Below are 24421 nucleotides of genomic sequence, written 5' to 3'. Positions count from 1 at the left end.
ACATTAAAATAAATATTTATATATAATTCTTGTTCTTTTTCTTTTGATTTTTAATAATAATTCTTTTTTATTGTGCGATTTCTAAAAATAACACCAAACCGTACGGGTCATGTTATTTATGTAATAATTTTTTGTGCGTTTTTGAAACTTTTAAAAATTTTTCACGAAATCAAGTGTACTTTGCAAAGAAAAATAAATATATGTATGTTTGTATACATAAATATATATATATACACATTTACATATACATATATATATATATATATATATATGCATATCCATACGCATATATTGGTGTTGTGAATATTTATATTAAATTAATTTTATGAATTATTATTTTTTAAGCAAACAAAATTTTTTTTTTTTTTTCTTAATGCATAGTTCGATAAATTAGCACACTAGCCAGAACGGTCGTACGGTTTTACGTTAATGCATTTGCGATGTAATTTCTTTTATGCTCCCATAAAATATAAAGTATTATTAAAAATTTAAATATAACATCTACGTATCCATCAAAGTAGGAAATATAGATTCCTTTCCAAAACCTTTCTTATTAGTTCTTTTAATAAATCAATTCAACTAAGACCGGTTTGTGGTTTCCGGTACTGAGTAAACTGGATCGGTGCCGGTTAACGACTCGCTAGAACGATCGAAATTTTTTAGAGCACATCATATGTAGGGGCTGCCGTCAGAGCAAACCCTTTTATGGCGATAAATCCTAATTCTTGGTTTATTATAGGAGAAGCAACTGGAAAATAATGAAATGTTTGGAAAGTACATTTAGATCACGTTGACATTTCAGTGTCCTCCAATATTAGCAGTTTCATAAAATATATGAATTTACATAAAAATAATGTATAATTTTTAGTGCATTATTAAGTAATCGATGTGGTATAGAGTATGTATATACTGATTGGTCCAGTCAGGGTATAGGATTTTTACATGTTATTACTGGCGAACACGAAATTTTTCGATCATAAAATTACCAGCGCGCAGCATATTCATATCTCGATTGAATTTATTCGATATCGAGAACTATAAACCGATCTTGATTGAATAGTCCAAAATATTTGCATCTGGGGTTTATTAGAGCAGATAATGAATGTTTCGTTATTTCTTTCCTGATTCTGATTTCTTTCCTTTATTTTCCTTATTATGCGGTAAATCTTGACAGCCTGAGAATCTAAAATAAATTTCTCTCGCAATTTCAATTCCATGCAAAGTGTATAGAAAATGTTTGGATTTATGAAAAGTTTCTGTAACTGATTAATACTGCATAACTGTTTAAGGCTCTATAACTGATTAAGGCTATTGGCGAATTCTTTTCGAAACAATAACATTCCCTATCTTCTTATAAAGATGTAGGAAGTTGATCAACTCTTAAAGTATTTGAAGCTTGTAAAATTTCATTTGAAGGTTGCAAACACTGTCTAGCCAATAGTAGACCATAAGTACGGCCGGGCATAATATCATGGTCATTCGATTAGTTAGGCAAGCTTTGTCTGTCTTTTGTGGTCCTCGATAGGGTAATAAAGATGCGAGTAATCTTTTTTCGCCGTAAGTGCCGACAATGTATCCAATAAAAGTTATAAAACTTATTACCACCGATTTTATAATGAAACCTAGGTCAATCTATATATTTTCAAAGGTGATATATCGCCAATTTATACATATTTTTAAATTATCAATGTGCAAGTCTCATTGCGATTGTATCTTTAACAATTTGTAAATACATTCGCTGATTGGGTGGTGAACGTGCATGGGCAAATTCATGGGGTTCTTTTCGCCTTGAACTAGTTATGTAGAAAGTCAAAACTGTTACGTTCGTGGCTTCGGAAACTTCCCTTTAGCATAATGGTTGCAAATTTGGAACTACTTTTAGATTCGCGATATAATCAGATTATTTTTTTTTGCAAATAATTAATTGCTTTAGATTGCTTGGTTTTCTACTTGTTTCGATACTTGTCAGAGTATGTGGCGGCTCTTTACAGAAAGGTTGCGCTACATTTGTTATAACTTTTCTATATTAACTTATACAAATCATGGTTCCTGATATATAAATGTATTAAACGCGCGGGCTATTTCATCGAGAGAGCAACAAGACTTAATTTCTTCCCGTTAGTGTTATCAGTAATCTACGCAGAGAGATCAGATAGAGAGCTAATTCAAAATTTTGGTTTAAAAGGGGAATTAAAAAGATTAAGGCATTGAAAATAATAGAAAGCATATTCGAGGACGTATGCTTCTAAAAAGTTTGAAATGAATTGAGAACGATACGAAGTTTTCACATTACAATCAGTCCTTGCAAGAATAATAGGGGAAAAATTAAAGAAATTGGACTTGATAGTAGTAGAGTTATCATGAGAAAGTAACATGAAAGAGCAAAAATTCCGTAACATATAGAAAGATTTAGAATCTAGGATAACAGCGAAATTTGTTAAAACAATTGAACTGAAAAACTATTGAATTCTTTGAGAGTTTTTAGCGAAAGACGACAATATTATGACGCCGAACGCAGAACATCTAATAAAATAAAGTAGACTTATGTTTGCGGGAGTTATTCTCTTGGTCGCAAAAAAATACTATATTGTTTTGTAATTTGGCAAAAATATTGAAAGTTCTTTTAGATAAATTGGTATTAAAAATAGAACAAATTGGACAAATGATGTGCCCTCGGTGTAATATAAACTGAGAAGAGCGCCGTTCTCAAAACTAAAACAAAAGAAAAAAAGAAGGGTTTTTAACCATCACTCGTAAAGTACAGCAGATATGGCGATAAATATTTTGATATGTGCCCTGCAGTACCTACACAAAAATCGGAAAGACTCCCACGATCGTCTAATATGTAAACTGCGACAGATATACAACAAATAATTTCCTCGTTCCTTTTTTCCTACAAAAGCGGACAAAAATCATTTACTCCTGTGAAACGTTATAGAGAGTATTTAGTGGAGTGGCGCGAAAATTTTCTCGTTTTTTAATGTTTACTGAACTAATTGTACTTGTTGGATCAAGGGAAAAAGGTGGAATACCCGATGTGAGTGTACCCTTCGTGGGATATAAGAAGCCTATGTTCATTCGTCAGCTGCAAAGTGCAGGGTGAATAAAGTTCATTTGAGGTATTGTGGTTGGTATGAGTTCCAGAAAGGAAACAAATTGTCGCTTGCTTGTAAAAAGTTTTGTAGCACGTTGGGAACTGAAGAGGCGGATGACTGTACCTGTCAAAGATTTTAGTTCTTTTCATTCTGGGGATTTCATTGTCAAAGAAGACTATCGATCTGGGCGATAATGAAATTTTGCGATCTATGTTGGAGAGTGACCTTCTACGAAATTCCGATTGCGACGAGGGATAGTTTTTCGTTGTTTTTTCTTTTAGTTTGTTAAGACGACGTTGGCGCATATAAGCGAATCGGTCGTAATTTGATATAATTTTCTTGCTTGTTTAAGATAATAGGGGTGGAGAAAACATCTAAGCGAGCATTAAGAAGCCGAAACCAATTAATTAAAAATTGGACATACACACTTTAATAAAAAACAAATCTCCGCAAGGACTAAAAGTGTTGTCGAGCAGGAGTTCAATCATTGCATGCAGAGAATGCGATAATGCGCTCCCGTATCCATCCGCGACGTTTCTAGTGTCAGTTGTCAAATGACATGCAAACTAACTTGCGGAGGCTTAGATGTTCGAACTTTCGGGATCTTAAAAACCACGCCTAAGTAAAAATTTTAACATTTATTATGTTGTCTGATCAATTTTATGCTTTGTGTTTTTTTGTAAAATATTAACGATAATGATTAATAAAAGGGTAAAATAAAGTTTGTTAGCATCTTCGCGTCTTTTATTATAAGTCAACTAGGCCAAAGCATATGAGCGGTTGGCTATAATTGAATTTACATATCTCCTTCGTAGCTTCGCGATACTTAAAAATTTTTATTATTAACTTATTAATTAATTTATTAATAACGGACTAAACTTCAAGGCAAAACAAATTAAACAACATTTTTAAATAATATAAAAAATGCCAAGTAAAGCACAATCATCGACTAAACAGCCTGTGGCCAGTCATCCGCTCTACCTGAATGAAGGTCTTAGTTCGAAAAAAACCGCTCTAATTATTGTAACGGTTGTCGGATGTATCGCTATACTATGGCCAAAAGTATTGTACCCTATGATGTTTGGTGGGAGTAAAACGGTGAAAACGGATTTGAAGGAAACTCAAAGGGGACCGGGCGGTAAGTAAAATATCATCTATCATGAAAATGTATTCTTTATAATAAAATGTACGTGTAAGGATGAGTGGTGTATTTATTTTGTCGAAACGCTTCTGGCAAAACTCAGAACGAAACTACGGAGACCGTAAAGTAGATATATTCTTGATCAGGATCAAATTCCCAACCTATTTAAGCATGTCCCTCCGTTTGTCCATCTATTTGCGGTAAACATTCTCCTGATCGCAAAGATGCAGTAATCAAATTTAGCGCAAAGGTTGACATTGAGCCCATTTGGCCAAAAAATACTCCTAAAGAACAATATAACCTGAAATCCTCTCTGCTTTCAAAAATAAAAATAAATGGTTTTTTACTCGTTAGATAGAACGATACAAATTTTCATTTATGTTCTATAGGTGGTCCTTTGATCGTCTATATAAATGGCGAAAAGTGCCCACACTTATTCAATATTATAGTATATCAAAATCCTATTCTTTGATCAAAACGCTTGTAGCACCCAAAAAGAAGTTTCAGAGTGTCATATGGGGTCTACACATTATTGACCAGTATCAAACCTGAATTTGCAAACCCAAACACAAATTGCAAAGACCTTAAAAGTCGTTGCACGAGGATAGATATTGATAATGAGTCAAAACGATAAGAGGTCATGCCTTTTTATTGTACTATGGACGGGTATTTCCACTGATTGAGTACATATCGGCTTTCTGCGTTTTTTGCCCTATATATATATTTCTAATTTTATTTTACAAAAGTAGGAAAAAATCAATCGCGCCCACCCATTATTGGAGAATATGGAAAATTCCCTTTTTCTTTTTTTCTTAGGTCCTTTCTAGAATAACGGCGATGGGTATAAAAGATTCGGTGATGACCGAATGAAATTTTTTTAAGTTTATATACAAGTATGTATATATATAAATATATATATTCTTTCGTTCTCTCTCTCTCTCTCTCTTCCTCTCCCACTCTCACATTTAATCTGTAACAAACTGAGTTTAGGCTGTTGTGAAGTGGTACTCAATAGAGAAGAATTTTATAATGCAACCATTAAAAAGACATCATCGATAGCTGCAGAGCCCTTTGGGCCGCAACTATATCGCAGAAGTTTAAATATTTACACAGGCGAAATAAGTATGTTTTGAAAAGCTTTTTCAAATTGGAAAAAAACAAACTAATTTTGTTAACCATCTTTTGCATGGTCTCCTAACTACTTTTCTGTTACTAACCCAGTTTGCGTAACATATCAATGAACTTGAGGTCTTTAACTTTAAAAGATGTTTAGTACATTCGCTGCATTAACTAAAAATAAAAAAAACAAAATTTCACTATAGCAAACGTTACGCTACAATTACGTTAACATTTAAAACGTGAATAAAAAAAACAAATGCATTGAAAAATAAAAACGTTTTGCTATACAATACTGTTTACTTATAATTTTTAATCTTGCATTGCTTTTATTATTTTATATGCGTTTATAACAGTTTTCGCTTTCATTTTTTACATTTTTTTTTCTTTTTTTTTTGCTCGTTTCGGTTGTTGATGGTCCTGAGTTTTTTATTATGTGTTGTATTAATAATCTTTTCTCTTTTTGTCTAGCAATTGTTGTTGAAGTGTTTCTGAAACTGATTCATTTCATTTGTTTAGCTATACGTCAGGAAAGGCCAGTCCATTTACATCCGGATGCTGTGTATCAAGCAATGCGTGAACGTGGTCGGGCCATACCGGCAACACCTACGATACCAATTGTCGATCGGAAAGTAACGCCTAGCAATCCACCGCCTCGCATTGTTGAAGGCAGAGTAAGTTATTCATCATAATACCGGTAATTCATGCGTTGGCTTTAAGGCAAATTATAGTTATTCAAAGTGCCAAGTTTACAATACATCTTCGTATTCTTTGTATACCATGCACCAGGCATCTTAATTTTGTGCGGATTATAGAACACTCAAAAGCACTTGACTTAGACATTTAACATTTTAATATACCGATCAATTCAGAGTCACCATACTTTTGTCCGTTCGCGTGATGTCTGCCCATACCTTTTCATATTCAACCTTCATATCGCAATTTTGAAGATATTTTGCTCAAATTTGATATCACGACATATCTTGGCCGAAGGACGAGCGCTTACGATAAAATGCGTTATTTTGAAAAGTTGTTATGTAAATAACTTTAATATATTGAGCGGAGTGGTGGTAGGTATTTAGTGGTAGGCCATGTATCCTGGTCATTCTGACACCGGGGAACATTACTCCGTAGTATCTAAATATGTATAAGAGTGCGTTGACTCAAAAACCATCATCACTTTTGACGCAGTTCTAATGCGAGGAATAGAAATGATAAGGAACTACTTTTTGGCTGAAGTGTTCTCCAACACAGTGTGTACAAGATTGTGTTCATTTAAAAACGATCACCATTTTCAAACTCAAAAACTTCTGACGCAAGTATAGAGCGAGTGATGCAAGTAGTGAGGCCCGACCTTTTTGGTTCTATGGCAAGAGACGAGGCGTGGAGGGATTTCCAAAATTGTGTGTATAAGAATGCGTTCAGTGAAAAGTGAATATCACTTTTGACGTAATTTCACGGCGAGGATTGCAAAGGGTGAGGATCTAATTTTTTAGTTCTATTGCAAGATCTAGAGAAGAGCTGAGAGGATCTCCGAAATTGCATGTGCAAGAAAGCGTTCACACAAAAACAATGGCCACTTTTGATGTAATTTCGATCCGAGGATTGTAAATGTGCATTATTAATTAATGCAAATATCTGAGTTGAGTTTAGGCATATCGACCTGCCAATCTTCACCTATTGTCTATTTTTGAAACAACACTTACAATCGCAGAAACAAATATATCTACAGCTTTTAAAAAATCCAAAAAAAAAATCTTTACAATTTGTGGTAGATGAGCTTGTATATTTCATCTAGAAGTTCGATGCAAAATTGTCGTCTGCTCAATTTCACAACGCAAAATGTTGACATTATTGATGGATTGATGGATGCTATGCAAAATTCTTCTTAAGACTTTCTAGTTTTCTTGATAAAACAAGTTTGATAGAATCTTCACGAATCGACTAAATTTGAAATCTTAAAGAAATGAACTAAGTATCGGTAAACGCGTCTCCAATAACATACTTGCTCGTTAACGTATTAAGAACGTTTATGTAGTCTTTGCTTTTCTTATAGTTGGCTATTGCTTATGTAAATGCATATTATTTGCGATCTGTCAAGTGATCTTTATTCAGTATTGAAAAGTGTTGACTGCAACGTTGCTACTTTGGAATAGAAAGTTTTTCTTTTCTAATTTATATGTAAAAGTCATTGCATAAAAAGAACAATTTACACAAATCTTATGTGTTCACTTAAACGCCCACCAGTTTAAAATTTCGCCTTTCCCCGTTAGCTCTATACGAAAGACTTCTTTCACGGCCAAGACTTTTTATTTTTAGCATTTGCTTTCATTTCTATGCAATGTATTTTCCAATAAATAACAAAATTTGTTTGCGATTTTCAGACACATACACACACACGTTTATGTATATATACACTTGCCTATTAAAAATTCGTGTTTACATTAATTTGTCGGCGGCATTTGCAATAATCGGAGGGAGAAAATAAAAATATTTTTATAACGACACTCTCCTTTGCGTAGAAAGCAGAGACTTTCAAAATGGGATGGCTTAGCAACCGATATTCCAAGTGCTTTCTCAAACCTGATTTCTTTCTGTAATCGTTGAAGGCGCCAAAATTAGGATAAGAAAGTAAAATTTTATGTGAAGGCTTTTGGCGAGCTTTGAAGTAGCAACCCAACTGCGTAGACTTGCGATTCATTGTTTGAAGAAATAATGAAAGTTAAGGCTGGAAGCATCCAACTGAATGAGACAGGTTATTGCGTAAAAAGAGACTAACACATTTTCATTCAAATTTCAAATCATGGCTAAAACGTAGATTTACTTGCTGCTACGAGTTCCCTTAAGCATTCGAAGGTAAATAGGCGCGTAATACGACTTTTTATCTACTACACAAGTTACTTTCAGTTTACGCGGACGTGTGTAACACCCAAAAGATCTTAAGATAGATGCACTCTTTATTACCCCGATCGATTCAGAATCATTTTCTATCTGTCGTTCCTGAAATATTTTTGTGTTCAAGTCACGAATTTTGAGATATTTTTCTGAAATTTGATAACTTGACATTGAAAATATTTCGAATCGGCCCACCGTTTCGGTCACTACTATAAAATAATTATAATTTTCAAAATTTTTCGATAAAACTCGTTAATTACTAGTACTTTAATATTGTAAATTAGTATGAAAAATTAAGTGCGGCTGGAGCAATTTTTTGAATTCCGTTTCCTATGAAAAAAGATGTAATTTTCAATACTTTATGATGAAAATTGGTTCGTAATAACACATTGATAGAAAAATCGATCTTACCGAATTTGGACCATGTAGATCTATTTTTTCGATGCCATCGCATATAAGGATTCAGAAGAATTTTAAAACTGCATTTGATAAAAAGGCTTACGTGTCACTATTTTATGATGAATGTGGACCAAATTTGAACCACGTGCGAATATTTCTTGGACTCTATTCCATGTGCAATGAGTCATGAATAGTAATAAATAGTAATATAAATAGTAAGTAATACCTTCAGGAAAAGGTTTAATTTTTAATATTTTACGGTGAAAATTGGTCCATGGTAGCAAAATAATCAAATGGTAGGGAATTTGGATCACATAGGTCTATTTTTTACATCCTAACATATATAGGGGTTCCATGAAATCCATGCCCTTACGTGGAGAGAAAGTCCATTTTTTTAGTGCTTTGTAACGGAAACTGGAAAATATTAAAATTTTTAGGAAATAATTTATGTTTATTAAATTTGAATCACGCTACAATATGGATTTGGAATCCTACCATATGCGGGCTTTCATGTACGCCTTTGCATGAAAACAGTATGTAATTTTTTTCCACATCGAGTGAATAGCTCTACTAAGCGAAGTCGTGTAGGATATTTAATGTTCTCACTTGTCTAGTACTAGCTGTTAAAATATTACGTTTGTGCAAGCAGATTGAATTTGTTTTTAACATTGATCTGTGCAATTGAGCTCATTTTCAGTTTTCAATCTTAATTATTACGGTTGGGAGGACTCTAATACAACATGCTTATGGACCGAGGCTAAATAATGACTCAAAGTCTCCGAAATTCATGTGATTTTTCTAAATTACTGTGCTTTCAACCTTCGGTGTTGATTATGAGATTGAATGACAGTTAACCAAGATCCCTTATAACCGATCGTAATCCTATTTGATAAGATATATTTAAAAAGAAAATAAATTTTCACTATTCGTTAAGTTTGCAAAATATTTTATTTCAGCCTGGTCCCATACCTGGCATGCGGCCTCCATTAGGGGCTGGTGCCATGCATCAACCTCAAACTAAAGGCAGTAGCATGGGCATTATAATGCCTCTTTATACAATAGGTATTGTTGTATTCTTCGGTTACACTATCATGAAGGTAATTGTAATTGAAATTATCAATGTTTGCTTGCATGCATGGTTTTATTTTAATTTGAAATGCATTTAATTACAGATAGTTTTCAAGAAGCCTATGCCGAATGCACCGTATGGTCCGGCACCATCGGATCCGAATTTCCGCAAACAAGTTTTCGGCTATGAAAACGGTAGGCATCTTGAGGATCTTAATAGCTCAAAATTGGGTAAGTTTTCAGCGAACGTATGAAACGTATTTTTTTACTTTAATTTTAGCGTCTCATTGAGTTGCATTAAAAATCATATCAAAATCATTAAGCGAAATTCGATAACAGCTTATATAGAGTTTAAAAATAAAGGATATGTAAATATATGTAAATTCCCTAATTCCCTTATGCTTACACACACACAAACGTGCAAATCCTCCTGGTCGGTTTCGCTACATAAGGATGGCGTGAGCATCAAACAAGTAAGCATTTGCGCTTTCTTCAACATACAGCAGAATAATGCCAGTGTCATTTGAAGATCATTTTAAATGTTTTTTCATTGTTTCGTCTGGAAATCATTTTTAAAATATGTCCTCCCATTTTCTGTTAGTGAATTATCAATAATTTCTTATTCTTGTTCCTTTTTTGTGTTTCTCTTCTCGTTTATTTGTTGTTGGGTTGCATATTTTCACTTGCACTCAATTGCTGCTTTGAGTATTTTATGTAAACTATATATGTGTGCACACAAATGCACCAACACGCACATCACGCTATTCCACACCCACCTATTCACACACACATATGTATATATATATATATACTAGATAGATACTCTCCATCATATAAGTATGTATGCTTTGTTATTGTTGTTGTCTTAAATTAAAAACTCAACATTTTTTATTTATTTTCACCTCATTTTAAATGTTGATTAACAATAGAAACTATATAATAATGGCAATAATAATAATAAAAAGCAAAAACTCAAAAACAAAAAAAAAATCCATTCAATACCAAAATGCGAAATAAACAATTTTAGGAACTAATCTGCATAAACAACCAGAGTCTCAACGGAACGGTAATGAACTATATAATGCCAGCCTTTCAGCAGCTAATGTCGCCTCTAATTTATCAGCTTCGTTAAAACAACAGCAACAGCAGCAGCCACAACAACTGCGACATAGTGCTTTACCTCAGCAACAACAACAACAAATATATATAACAGCGAGGCTCTTAAATAAAGAAACTGAACAATTAATGGAAATTGAAAAGTTACGCAGGAAATTGGAGGACACCGAAAAGGCAATGGCCAAATTAATTGCCGAAATGAACTCCGACCAATATGAAGCGAAGGTTAGAATTAGCAAAAGGCTCTTAATTACATTGTATTTTTTTGTTTTTTTTTTTTTTGTTTAATTTTATTCATTTAAGGTTTCATTTTATTTCAAAACGATGAGGAAAACCTGAGGTTTACTTTTGATTGTTTTCTTTTTTCTACATTGCGTTAAAACGATTTTTCTTTTTTTATAGAAATGATTGTAAAAAAATTATTTAAAAGTTTTGAAATTCATATTCTAGAAGAACAATTTCTCAATTTCTTAGTTATGCCATTTATTAATTATTGAGCAAATCGGGCAGATCTTTATCAGATTTAACAATCGAACATTTTTCTTCCATAGCAAGGCTATTAAAAAGACTTTAGATTGATTGATTCTAACTCTGTGATAGACGGCAGAGATGGCCAATTAACCCTTTATCCACCTCCGAAAAATTGAGGCATGTTACAGAAACATAGTACATAGCTACTACATAGTATATATATCATGACTCAATAAGTTCATGGGTCGATGCAAAGATTTAAGATGACTACTGACTAATCCTTATGATTTTTAAACAACCTTCAATCGAAATGTTGCAAAATTTTATGACATTTCGAACATTAGTATACAAGTTGCAGCTGTTTTAGTGACGCTTAAAAAGGAAATTTCCCATTTTTCCATTATTCTGCAAAAACAAAGCTAGCAAAAAGAGATTTGTAAACTTTTAAACTAATGATCGGAATGTCATGAAGTTTTGATACTTCTCGTTTGAAGGTGGGAACTAGCTAAAAATCAAGAGTATTCGTCAATAAGCATTCGGCATCTATGTGTTATCAACTTATTAAATGAATTGTTATAACAAATATATATCACATGATTATGTAAATACTATAACCGTATTAATATACTGCTCTTAATATATTGCTGCGTTCGAAAAATAAGAGCAGTTCCATTTAACCATTTAAATCCATTTATTATTTCGAATCTATTTTGTCGCCTTCAAACTAATCTTCCTCGGACACCATACACTTATGCCAACGTTGCTTCCAATCATCGAAACTTGTTCTTGCTCATTTTCTTGGTGTAGGGTGCAGGGTGCTTGTTCTTGTTCATTTTTGGTGCAGGATGCTTGTTCCTATTCATTTTCTTGGTGTAAGATACTTGTTCTTGTTCATTTTCTTGGTGCAGGATGCTTGTTCTTGTTCATTTTCTTGGTGTAGGATGCTTGTTCATTTTCTGGGTGTAGGATGCTTGTTCTTGTTCATTTTCTTGGTGTAGGTTGCTTGTTCTTGTTCATTTTCTTGGTGTAGGTTGCTTGTTCTTGTTCTCATTCTCGGTGTAGGATGTTTGTTCTTGTTCTCATTCTTGGTGTAGGTTGCTTGTTCTTGTTCAATTTCGTAATCATGTATGCAATAGCAGGGATGTTTGGTGTAAGCCGTACGTGCTAAGAAAGACTTTTTTTTTTTTTTGATTATCATTACATTTTCGGGCTCAGCCGGCAAAATATAATAAAATAAAGGAAATGATCCAAGATCCTAAAGACGGCCAACAAATAGTAGGAATTATTGCTAGTCATACAATAACAATCGCCACGAAGCTGAAACGGCCGATATCATACATGAAGACTTTTTTTTATCGTTTGATAATGTTTGTAGTAGTAACTATGAACACAAAATTCAGAAAAAACGTTTGGGTTAAACGAAGCGATTTCATTCTAGTGGAACCAATCGAAGAAGGCGATAAAGTTAAAGCAGAGATTTGTAAGATTTTAACAGCCGAACATATCAAGGAATACATCAAGGTTGGTATTTGGCCGGAATGCTTTAAGAGGGACGATAACGTTCCGAATGGACGTTGCGCAAGTAATTATGTTAAAGAATGTTGTGGTGAAAACGTAGAGGAATTCGAAGAAAAATTCAATGGACCCTGTCATTTATCTCCGAATAGAAATCGGCCAAGCCTTTTAGCAGCGTTTGAAGACGAAAGTACAAGCTCAGAAGATGACAGTTAACTAAATGCTTACCAATTTACATAGCAAAATGTGCAGATTAGGTATTTTTAATATCTACTATGTAGCTCGATCACATTTATTTTTATAATTTTCTTTTTTTATACCGTTTGTACAGAACTTTTGAATCATAAAATATTAAGTTCTATTTTGAACCAAAGAAAAGCGTCTCTTGGCAAATTCCTTGGCATGGAGGTGAAGGTGGAAGATGGATTTTTTTATATATTTGATTTTTTTTTATTTTGTCGCCTATCCCCTATAATCCCATATCAATTGCCAATCTGTATTCACCGTTTCTTTTTTTATTTTGTCACCTAGGAACGTATCCCCTATAATCCCATATAAACTACCATTCCGTATTCACGGTTTCTGTATTCGCGGCATTTTTATAGAACGTATCCCTCACGAATAAAAAACTTTTACTGTTAAGTTAAAAAGTTTTTATTTTAATCAAATCTCCTGCTTCTTAAAAAAGGATATTTTTAATTTATTGTATAATTATTTTAATACATTGCGCTGAAAGAGACAGGCACTTCGCTTTTTAAATCAAAAACGGCTTCTCGTTTAGCCTAATAATATAATTAATTAGTCTCGGTTTGCAATGAATTTCTACTGGGTATCTCACAGAGTTTGTTGGGTGACCTTAAATTATTAGGAATATACACAGATTCCTGTCTTTGAAATGTGGAATGATCTCGCGACATTAGGTTAATTTCTTTGCTAGGCTTCTTGGATAACGATAAAAAATGTTTTCGAGCCGTTTTTCGAGTATACAGTCCTTTTGGCTGATTGCTCGGTGTTTGTTCTTTTTTTGTTGATTTAATGACAACAAGCGATTTTTACGAGTTATCATTGGAACATTTAAAGTCGAATGGGTTATCTGCTTATTTACTGGGAACTTAGATATACTGGGAAATTTATTATTGACCTTCACGTTTTGATCTAATATTTCTTGAGTGCTTATGGAAGCAAAAAAGTCTTCATCCCAGTGATAATTTTTACTTATCCCAGATTCTCACTGATTAGATTACACTAAAGCTAAAAAATTTTGGATTAATTTAAGCATTGTCTCTTCACAGATTTTAAAAACAACTTATTTTCACTTACGTTGTACGTGTCCTCTTTCTCGATATCGTCGTAACCTCGATCTGAAGCTTTTCCAAACAAGAATGTACAAGGTTAGAGTTGTTAAAAAAAGGGCCTATAAAAAAACACTTACTTTCTGATGTGGAATCGTATGACTTTTTGGAATACAAATTTAGGATGTGTTCGTCAATTAAAGTGTCATCGAATTGATTGCAAACATTGAGAAGATGCTTTGCGTTGCAATAATGAAGATGAGCATGTACTCACATTGTCCTCAATAGCGGCCTTGAATTTTTCCTCCAAATTTGATTTCGCCTTTTCTTTAATTCTACGGCTATAGCAACGTTGCGGTTTCTCCAGTAATATAAGTAAGTGGCTCCGTTCCAAATTTCTTAATTTACTCTCAGGTGATACTATAACACTGTTAAAAGGCGTTGTAGAATAGTCCTCAAATATTTCCGACCAAGTCTGTTCCGCACAGGCCCTCTCCAAAATTGTAAACGTTTCTATACAACACGTTTCGTTTTGCATCCAAAATTTAATGAAAGTTTTTAACTCAGCAAAATCAGACATTATGTAGAAATAGGAAAAAAATGCTTTTTGTTAAATTTGCCACAGATGGTTCTCACAGTGCTACCAATTTAAAAAAAAATATATCCGATATTCGAATGTTGAATATTCGATTTTTGAATGTAGTGTTACATTAAGTGTAGAAATAAGTTCTGTCAATTGAAGTCGGCTGCTTCATCCAACGCATATGAGGCATTACGGCGCAAGTTTTAGTTGCTTACAAACTGTGGTTCAGTGAATATCAAAGTGTGAAGAGATGGATGTTATTTAGCGCATTGCGTTTTAAACTTAATCTGGAAGAAAGTGCAGCTAAAGCTACGGAAATTATTAAATTAGCTTGGAGTCGAAATGCCATAAGCTATGAAATAGTGGGAAAATGTTTAACGAGATATAGTGCAAAAAACTTTCTTCTTGAAAATGATAAACATTTTTATACGTCCGTTCTTCCGGGAGAAAAAGAATCTAGACAGTGATCATTAATTTAAGCTGGCAGCTTCTCTTGCTATTACTGATTATTCTCCAGACCATCTCTTTGAACAAGTACTTTTCGTGATCTGCTAAACTATAACGAATACCATTCGCCAATAGTTTTGCGATTTACTAATTCCCTCATCTCGCTGTAACTGTAAAGTGATCGTCGCTCAATCCATATAGATTTTTCGCTCGCTATTTCACTTTCTATCTCCCTACTTCTATTTCCACGGATGAAAAGAAAGACGAGGAAACCGTTTATTTATTGAAAAATAATAGAGAAGCAATATAATTTGTATTTTAGCGTAGGGATTTTTGATTAATCGCCCCTCGTACTAAATATCGTTTTCGGCGCGTCGTTCCGAACGCTTATCAGGGACTTGTAATGCTGATTCACTTTAAATCTAACGGTTTATCATGAGGCATGAATGTTAGGGAATTTTCACCTTTATGGTTATAAATATGATTTAAATAAAAATTCGGCTAGCGAATATGAGATTACGCGATGTTTTTGTTTATTAAAAATCCCTGGAATCAAAAGCGGGCATTTGTGCTCAAAATGATGTTAAATTGGTTTCGAAATAATATAGTAATTTGAAACTTTGGAAGAAACTATCACGTAAGGCGCGACGTAAGCGGCAAAGACATAACATTTGGGAGCGCATCCACTAGAGACTGCAGTCGCCGCCTCGCTATCTGCTTCTCTTTCCTCACTTCTGTCTAACCGTGGTTTTACACGAGCAGGGTATGTCCCTTCAGCAGTTGATCATATAAAATAAAAAAAAAAAAAATGAGTTGCTACTATAAAGAAATTTGAAAAATATTTTTCATACTAAGTGCGAACGCACATTTGTCTGTCATAATTAAATATGAAAGTGGACGTCACCTGTATAAAAAATTAAGATAAGCCGAATAGCACCCATCTATGGCGATCTTTCTGTTATGAAGCGCAATTTCTCTAAACTTTTCCCCTTTTTAATTGGAGACCAACATTCCAGTATGACTAGGCCTGTCCTATCATCCTGTTATGTTCAACACCTTCTTGTCTTTTCTCGAAGCTCTTTTGTTTTCTACGAGTTGATCCCCGCAATATGGTTTCAAATATCACATGATATATCTAAATTTCATACTTTCACAAAGCACTCATTACTCGGCGATCTTTCGGTAATGAAACATAAGTTTTTTAATTTTACTTAGATTTTCATTAGAAAACGACCAAACTCCCTTATTATCTTCTAAATTTCCTTGTTTCTCGCTGAAGCTATTTCACTTTTTATGATAGTCACGAAATGGTTTTATAGCTTATTAAAGACGTTCCTTTTCAATGATTAGCTGCAATTAATTCCATTTTTGAGACAAAATTTCAAAAAACTTTGTAATAATTATTCACCTCTTGCAAGAATAAGTTAAGTTTGTGCGGATGTATGCAACATTTAGCGTGAGTTGAGATAGATCAACCTTTTACTATACCGACTTATTCGGAACCACTTTCTGAATAGATCTAAGCTAAAATTCTGTTTTTATTTCTTATAATGGAATGTTCTTTATTAGTTATGTAAACATAGCACTTGCACATCTTTTAGTTATCATATCATATTAAATGAATTGTAGACTAAATTATTATTTTTCTTTTCTTGTTATTATTAACATATTTTATTAATTCTCATTTTTCAAGATGATCGCCATAAATTTTATAAAACGTCAACAAGCAATCCATTAAAAAAAAAACAAACGCCATCAGTTATAAATTCGAGACCATCTAAACGATTGATAACTTACATTACAACCAAGTACATAACATCTTTATAAATGTGGCAACTAAAAACAAAAAAAAAAAAAAATAAACTTAATATAATCTATTAAAGAATGAAAACTTACAGATTCGATGAAAAAATCCTTAGCATGTTGCGCATATTAATATGCGATAAAAATGTGAAAATTTCTAACGATTCTCTCGTAAATCAACTAATTTTTAAATGATCCTACCGGCATGAAAGTATTTTAAGTAATTTCAATACTAATCTGAAAAATCGCAATAAACTTTTAATACATCGATTTTTAAAATTTTAGGCAGTATATTAATACCTTTTTTTTGTTTTTTTTTCTGTTTGCGATAAGAGGACATAGTTTAAAAATGAGTTTTCCCATTAAAATATTTTTGTTTCATTTATCTATTACACTGTTCAGAGAATAAACGTTTTTAGGAACACAAAATATATATATACATATACTTACTAAATTAATTGAATTAATTGTTTACAATCCAACAAATTTAGTATTAAAATAGTTTGCTTTTCATGGAATATATTAAAACAAAAAAAAACAAAAAATTAAAAAAAATTATTTTTATTTTCGAAAAAAAAAAAAAATTCATTGAAAAGTTGTAGCAGCCATACAAGGTTTAATTGATGCTGCTGACGAAGAATTAAAATTACGAGAGACTTCCACTAGTGATTCAATCAAGGTTAGCTTAGTTCATATAATGTTCACAATAATTAAAACATGCCACCCTACTACTCTATTGATCGTCTTTGCATTGCCTGTATATGTAATGTTTTATTGAATGGAAAACTTTTAAATATGCTTTTCTAAATCAAAAAATTAAAAAGAAAAAAAACTCGAATTAGTTATTTTCTATTTATTTAAAAATATATTTATTAATAATTTTTTTTTTTATAAGGGTTTCTCAATTTTGCTTTAAATGTTATTATTCGGTTAATACAATTTGTTTTGAAGTTCTTGTTTTTTTCTTTACAATTGACAATGGAAAATTATCAATTTATATAAATATGTTTTCTAATGTTTTCATTTCTTGTTATAAAGAAAACCCACGAAAAGACGACAACGAACAAAGAAAACATTTCCAATGGGCATGCAAATGTTGTTGAAACCTCTGGAATCAATGCAGACAAAACTAAACACGATCATCTGGCAATTAGTAATAACAACAAATTACGTGAAGGCAGCAATGAACGTACAATAGCCGTAAGTCTTGTTATTCTTATTATGTAATTTATTAAAATTAATTCAGATTCGCCACCATTCTTCAAATGCGGAAATTCACACTAAAAATTGGGCGAATTTCATAATGGTTGCAATCTTAATCACTATAACACTATAAGACGAATAACTGGTTAAACGCATTATGGTTTACAAATAACAACTCATCAAAGTTGAGGTTAAGTGCCACCTCTGCTCACTTCAACTTCTAATTTGAAATTGTTTAAAGCTTGCGCAGGAGAGTGAGAGAGCACATTGGAGAACGAAACTTCTTCAAAAAATAATTTCGTAAATCAATCCCGAAGGAATTTCGCTTCCGATATTCTCTGCGGACACAAGTTTTAGCATTAGAATTAGTTATAAAAATGAAGTATTGTACGACAAAGTGGAGATTCACTTCAAATTTGCTTATTAAAAGTTTAACATAAAAATTTGACACTAGCTTTACTAAAAGTTTGGTCCAACCATGACCACGAGTGATCAATTGACTTTAAAATTCATCGCAAAGCGTGTAGAGGCGACATCTTATAACATCTTACTTATCAAAAACTGATTCGATACAACATGATAGAGAATTTTCGATAATTATAAGATAGTTTTGATGTTATACGATTTCAAAAAATTAAGTAAAGGAGTATCATTTTTCACGAAAATTAATTTTGTGATAGTCATTATTAGTTTTCGATTGAAATCTCAGTCAACAAGTCTACGATCTCTAACATATACGGCGTCACTACTGACAAAAGCAAATGATTTTTGGTTATTACTAATCTTCAAACGGCACATATCAGAATTTGCAATTAGTCTTACATTTAGTTTACAGATTACAATAGCTTTATTGACTGTACTTTTGCTACTTTCGAAACAATTTAGAATTCCGAATTCTTTTTTTCGCTTGAACGTAAATTTTTGTTGAGAAAAAATAACCAGTATTGAACTGAAGTATGTTATAGCGACTCTTGACAACCCAAAAAAAATGTTGTAGATGGTTTGTTAATTTTAAACAAATGTAGAAACGCCGACCGTGCTGATCGCTCTGGCCGTTCAAATTCGATAGTTGTTCCAAAAAACACAAAAAAAAAAAAATTCTCAAAATCATATCGGAAGATAGAAAAGTCATGTTACCAGAGGTGGCCCTAAAGATAACAAAAAGCAATACCCTCCATTATCTTGCATGAACATTTACCATTTATATTTGAAAGGTCTGTTCGAAGAGGATTTTGTTTGTTCCCGTTTTCCCCGTTTTTTCAAAAACAAAGACGCATTAGCCCCATTTAGACGAAATAAAAAGGATTTTATCATGCGACATGTGACATGGAGTCGTCACTACTTTGTAGAGCCAAATCGGCGATCAGCCGAGTGGCAATTGATTGAAACCATCCAAAGCGACAAAGAACGCAAAAGTCGGCTAAGAAGGTTATGTGGCCCACATTTTGCAATGTACATGGTACAATATTCGTTGACTTTCTTGGAAAAGGCCAAAGCTTTAATAGTGACTATGAGATAGCATTACAAGTGCGTTTCAATGACGAAATTGCGAAAAAAAGACAGCAAGTTAGACCAGAAACTTATTGAGCGATGGGATATTTTCAATTTTTGCGTTTCTTGAATTTTATATTTACTTCTTATGAAAACGAGAATAACTTGCAATCCTGCTTATATCTATATTTGGAAGTTTTAGCTACGATAAATGCCTGAAGACGTTACATGTTACTTTGATTTATATTATTTCAAAGCTTAGTATCACAGGATGTTGATATAATACAGAAAGGGTTTCGGTAGAAGACAATGCACATTTATACTATAGTTTTAAGTTATTTTCTTCTAATAAATAAATTAAAAAGTTTCTTATAAATGCCGTGTCAAATCCATCGTTCCAAAATTTATCCTAAGACTACATAAATATTAAAAGTGAGAAACGTTCTTTCAGAAAATGTATTATTATTGTTATTATAAATTTAGTCACAGAATAAATTCTAAGACTAAAATCTTAAAGCACTAACTATAAAGCACTAAGGATTTCGGCTTTATTAAAAACTCTACCGCACTTGAGATTTGAACCAACGACCGTTGAGTTGGTAGTCGACTCTTGCGTACTCAACCACTCAGGCGGAAAAGAAAATGTAATTTTTTAGTTTATCTCTTCTTTTTGTGTTCTTATCTTTTTTGTTTTTCGTAATATAAACTCATTTAAAATAAAAGTCTTCTAATTTTCTTTTTTTTTTGGTTTTTATTTTTTGTTAAAGGTTCTTGGAATGGAGATAACGGCTAGTTGTGAAGGCGGACAGAAATGGTCTGGTCGTCCTCCAACGCCGGTATTATTAGTCCACCATGAACATGTAAGCATTATTTTACTCATTATTTTATCCACTCTCTATACAATCAGAATACATACGTAAAAATAAAAGACATGACATAAGAAACGTTACATAATTAAATAACATTATATGAACCTTTTCATTTGCATTGCATAGGTGGCATGCCAAATATTGATCTCCTCTTGAAACAGGCATTAGAGACCGCATAAAGTACATTGATTCTTACTTGGCGTAAACAGTATTATAGAATAAATTAATTAAAATCACTTCCTATGATTTGTCTGTTTAAAAATTAATTGCGACTTATTGCATAGAAAAATCAATATTTCATTGTACCCTTCATCGAAGGATGAGGGGTCGTTTCGTCAAAATTTTTGCAACGTCCGGGAGGACGCCTCAGAGACCCCACAAAGTGTATGTATTCTTGATCAGCATCATATTTTGATCCATGGACTTAAAAACGTGGGTGTGTCCGCCTGTTGTAAACAATCTCCCGACCGCAAAATTGAAGCCGTCGATTTGAAATTTGGCAAAAACATGGAAAGTTCTCCCATACAGGTTGGTATTAAAAAGGGGCTAAATCGGTAGAGGGACACGTTTGTAGCATCCCGTAAAGTTAGAACACAAAAATGGGCAAAACTGATCACGCCTATTCCATATCGTAGTGTGTTAAAATTTAATTTTTTTTTCAATACTAATGCGCAAAAACGAGCTTCAAGAACTCTGCAAAGTATATAAATGCTTGGGCAATTTTGGACGGAAAAGCACCTAAGAATATTCATCCGTTTATCTGCCCATTTGTCGGCCGGCAAACTGTGCAGTATCTTTGGTACACATTCTCTCCTTCGCAAAAATGAAGATATTGTGCCTATTAAAGAGTTTGAAAACGACGCAAGCACGCAAAATTATTTTAGAAAAATAGAAAAATCAACCTCTCCCACCCGACATTGTGGAGTATACAAATTTCTATTTTTCCTTTTTGTCAATTTTGCATAGGATAACGGCGAGCCTGCCTTAATTTGGACAGTGTTTTTAAGTTTGCTTCTGAGTTATGTAAAGGCTTGACTACATATGTTACGACGTACGATCGAGAAATTTGCACTTTCTTATAATCGAATATTTTTTTCCATTTTACTTTTTTACTATCCACTATTATGTTTAGAAATTTATATTATTACTAATAAACAAGCAAAAACACTATAGTAAATAACCCAAGCCTTCTCACTTAATACATATATAATTCATATAACGCCTTTTTAAAATAAGGCTTTATATGTATAGAGGTCGAAAAAGTGTTCCTGAGTCTGAACCATTTTTAATACGGCTCGCCCCTAAACCGAACCGTATCGGTGTGCTAAAATTCATCAAAATATTTCAAAAATTACGACGTGCAGGTTATATCCAAGAAAATAAGACGCACGGACAAGCTTAAATAAGATAGTGATTCTGAATCGACTGGTGTAATGAAAGGTGGCTCTATTTCAAGATCGCCCAGATGTAGCATATATGCTTACAAATTTAATATACTGTTGTACCAGAAGTAATGTATGGCATTAAAAGTAAAATAAAATCAATAGAATTAAAAAAGAAACAACAAAACAATTCAAAAAATTTTACTCATTACCTTTTTTTCCAGTCCAAACCCTTTGATGATTATATACCAGAACCACAATCTATATATCTGGAGGGAATATTGGCGCATGAATCTCAAATCTTGGTGGCAGATTCCGAAATTAAACAGGAAAAAGTTTATGATGCTGAACTGAATGGATCTGCCGATGAACCAGCTGTAAATTGAAAAGACAAAGAATATGCTAATTGCTATATAAAAAAAAAAAAAAAATATATATATATATATATATGTTTTTTTCTTCTATTTACTATTTTTAGGTTGTGCTTAGTAGCAAAATGACTTTATCTCTAATTAATTTGGATAGCATAAGCGATAAACATGCGAACAAAACTGATATTGAAAGTCCATTGGCTGATGATATCGAGATCATAGGACATGATGGCAATTAATATTATTGAATAATACGATGCAAAATTTTTATTTTTTTTTTGGTAGAATTCATAAAACAAGAAAACAAGATTGATTCAAATATTTTCAAACAAATATAAATAAGTGAGCGGTAATTATTGTTACGTAAATCCTTTAATGACAATCCAGAATTTCCATCCAAAGAAAAATTCCTTGCTATTTTATTGCATATAAACATATACGTATACGAATATATATATGTTGTTATTGTATGTCAATTGTATTTCATTCTCATAAATTTTAAATTGTCTGCATTTGGTTTGTTTTTTAATTATTTGTTTAGACATCATTTACATGTCCAAGATATCAAAATATCCTAGAACATATTATTCTAGTCCTTATTAAATTTCGAAACAATTTCAATACTTTGTAAAAATAGCGTTATGTGCCCATAGAATGAAACGATAATAAAGAAGTAATGATCAAAAAATAAATAAATAAATAAAAATTATATTAGCATAATTTATGATACTTTGCTATTCACCATTTGATAAATATTGACGAATTGTCATGTTTTCAACATAAACTGCTATGAAAATTGATCGGCAATAAATATATTTAAAAATGTATTGAACAACGTACACCCAGTTTGCCGCGAAATTCTGAAATTACGCTATCTGTACACTGCACCGCTTGCGGTACGTTTGTGCAGGCGTATGTAGTACCCAGAAAAGCCTTCCTTCTATTATACCGATCAATTCAAATCATGTCTAATCTTGTCTATCCGCCTGTCTGTCTAATGTCTGTCAACGTATTTTTGTGTTCAGCCTACCAGTCGTATTTCTCGATTTGGTATACTGACGTGTTTTGGTCAAAGGACGAATCCTAATGAAAATCATCGGTTCGCATTAGACCACTTTTTAATCCAATTGCAATATAACGCCTTTTTTTGATAAGTCATTGTAAGAAAAAATATCGCAACTTTTAAAATTACTCGACAAAAGTCGCTGAACAGTAGTGTTGACATTCTAAATTGATGTGAAAACTGTGGATCGCATGGGGCAATTTTTGTAACCTCTTGACATATCACCGTTCCCATGGAAATCAATTCTTTATATGGTAAAAAAAACCCAATTTTCAATGTTTCTTGATGAAAATTCGTTCATAATAAAAATTTGATATAAAAATTAATACAACCGAATTTTGATCACGTTGGCCTATTTTTTTGAATCCCAAGCCCCATAGGGGTTCTAATGAAATAGAAGGCTTGCTATGCCAAAAGGACCCCATTTTCAATATTTCAAGATGATGAAATTTGTCCTTTTTTGTAGTAATTAAACCATAGAAAATTTAAGTCACATAGATCTCTTTTTTAGACCACAACATAGATAAATTGAGATTATAATAAATTTGTCTTTTTCCAGGGGAATCTATTACCAATGTTATCTATTTATGTATCGTAAGGAAAGGAGAGTCTTTTTTTCCAAATCATGTTGATGATTTCGTTATATCAATTATCTGGAGTTTACTAAATTTGCTATATCGCTGGTACAACCTCAACGACTATTTTCGAATCGGGAATCCAGCTTTGCCAATAACAATAGCGGCTCTTTGAAAAATATTTTGTGTATGCTTATTTTGAGTTTTTAGAAAAAAAGGAGAGGATTCTAAAGTTATCCGTTAAAATACTACTTTATAAAAATCTCATTGTCTTCCTAATGCACTAAATATCTAACCAATTTTCTCGCTGACAAAATAAAGTGAAAGAAGAAATTGTTATAAAATGGAGCTGAAAATAAGACAAGAACTTTTTTTTTAAATTAAAGGAAAAAATATTGTGTAAGAGCTGTAATGCACATTATTGCATATTTGTTCGAAAATTCCTTTTTTAGCGTTTTTTATGTTTTTATATTTGATGAGGGAATGGCCCGCATATATGTAAGCAAGGTGGCGGTCAGAAAGGATT

General features: G+C 32.6%; 2 protein-coding genes across 15 annotated transcripts in view; both read left to right on the top strand.

Annotated features, from left to right (window-relative positions):
- The window catches only part of LOC119641587, a 25736-nt gene extending 2269 nt beyond the window's left edge, over positions 1 to 23467 (top strand). The window contains exons 1-12 of one of the 14 annotated variants that reach the window (XM_038040348.1): positions 8 to 202; positions 3981 to 4233; positions 5227 to 5358; positions 5872 to 6026; positions 9603 to 9743; positions 9819 to 9945; positions 10167 to 10187; positions 10742 to 11055; positions 17980 to 18141; positions 20403 to 20495; positions 22111 to 22263; positions 22365 to 23458. In XM_038040348.1, coding sequence (XP_037896276.1) covers positions 4020 to 4233; positions 5227 to 5358; positions 5872 to 6026; positions 9603 to 9743; positions 9819 to 9945; positions 10167 to 10187; positions 10742 to 11055; positions 17980 to 18141; positions 20403 to 20495; positions 22111 to 22263; positions 22365 to 22496 — 1644 coding nt within the window. In that variant the 5' untranslated portion in view covers positions 8 to 202; positions 3981 to 4019 and the 3' untranslated portion in view covers positions 22497 to 23458. Of the gene's footprint in view, positions 1 to 7; positions 203 to 3187; positions 4234 to 5226; positions 5359 to 5871; positions 6027 to 9602; positions 9744 to 9818; positions 9946 to 10166; positions 10188 to 10741; positions 11056 to 16831; positions 17127 to 17537; positions 17621 to 17979; positions 18142 to 20402; positions 20496 to 22110; positions 22264 to 22364 lie in introns of those variants that run through there. The other 13 variants (XM_038040353.1, XM_038040349.1, XM_038040354.1 and 10 more) reach the window with 13 other exon arrangements.
- On the top strand, positions 11234 to 13228 carry LOC119641589 (probable RNA-binding protein EIF1AD). The gene is made up of 2 exons (XM_038040364.1): positions 11234 to 12299; positions 12396 to 13228. The coding sequence occupies exon 2, from the start codon at positions 12544 to 12546 to the stop codon at positions 13030 to 13032; it is 489 nt and encodes a 162-aa protein (XP_037896292.1). The 5' UTR covers positions 11234 to 12299; positions 12396 to 12543; the 3' UTR covers positions 13033 to 13228.
- Positions 23468 to 24421: the final 954 nt, after the last annotated feature.

This window comes from Glossina fuscipes, unplaced genomic scaffold (genome assembly GCF_014805625.2).
Source record: "Glossina fuscipes isolate IAEA_lab_2018 unplaced genomic scaffold, Yale_Gfus_2 155, whole genome shotgun sequence".
Taxonomy (NCBI): domain Eukaryota; kingdom Metazoa; phylum Arthropoda; class Insecta; order Diptera; family Glossinidae; genus Glossina; species Glossina fuscipes.
Note: the sequence above shows the minus strand (reverse complement) of the source record. Positions and strands in the feature narration are given on the sequence as shown.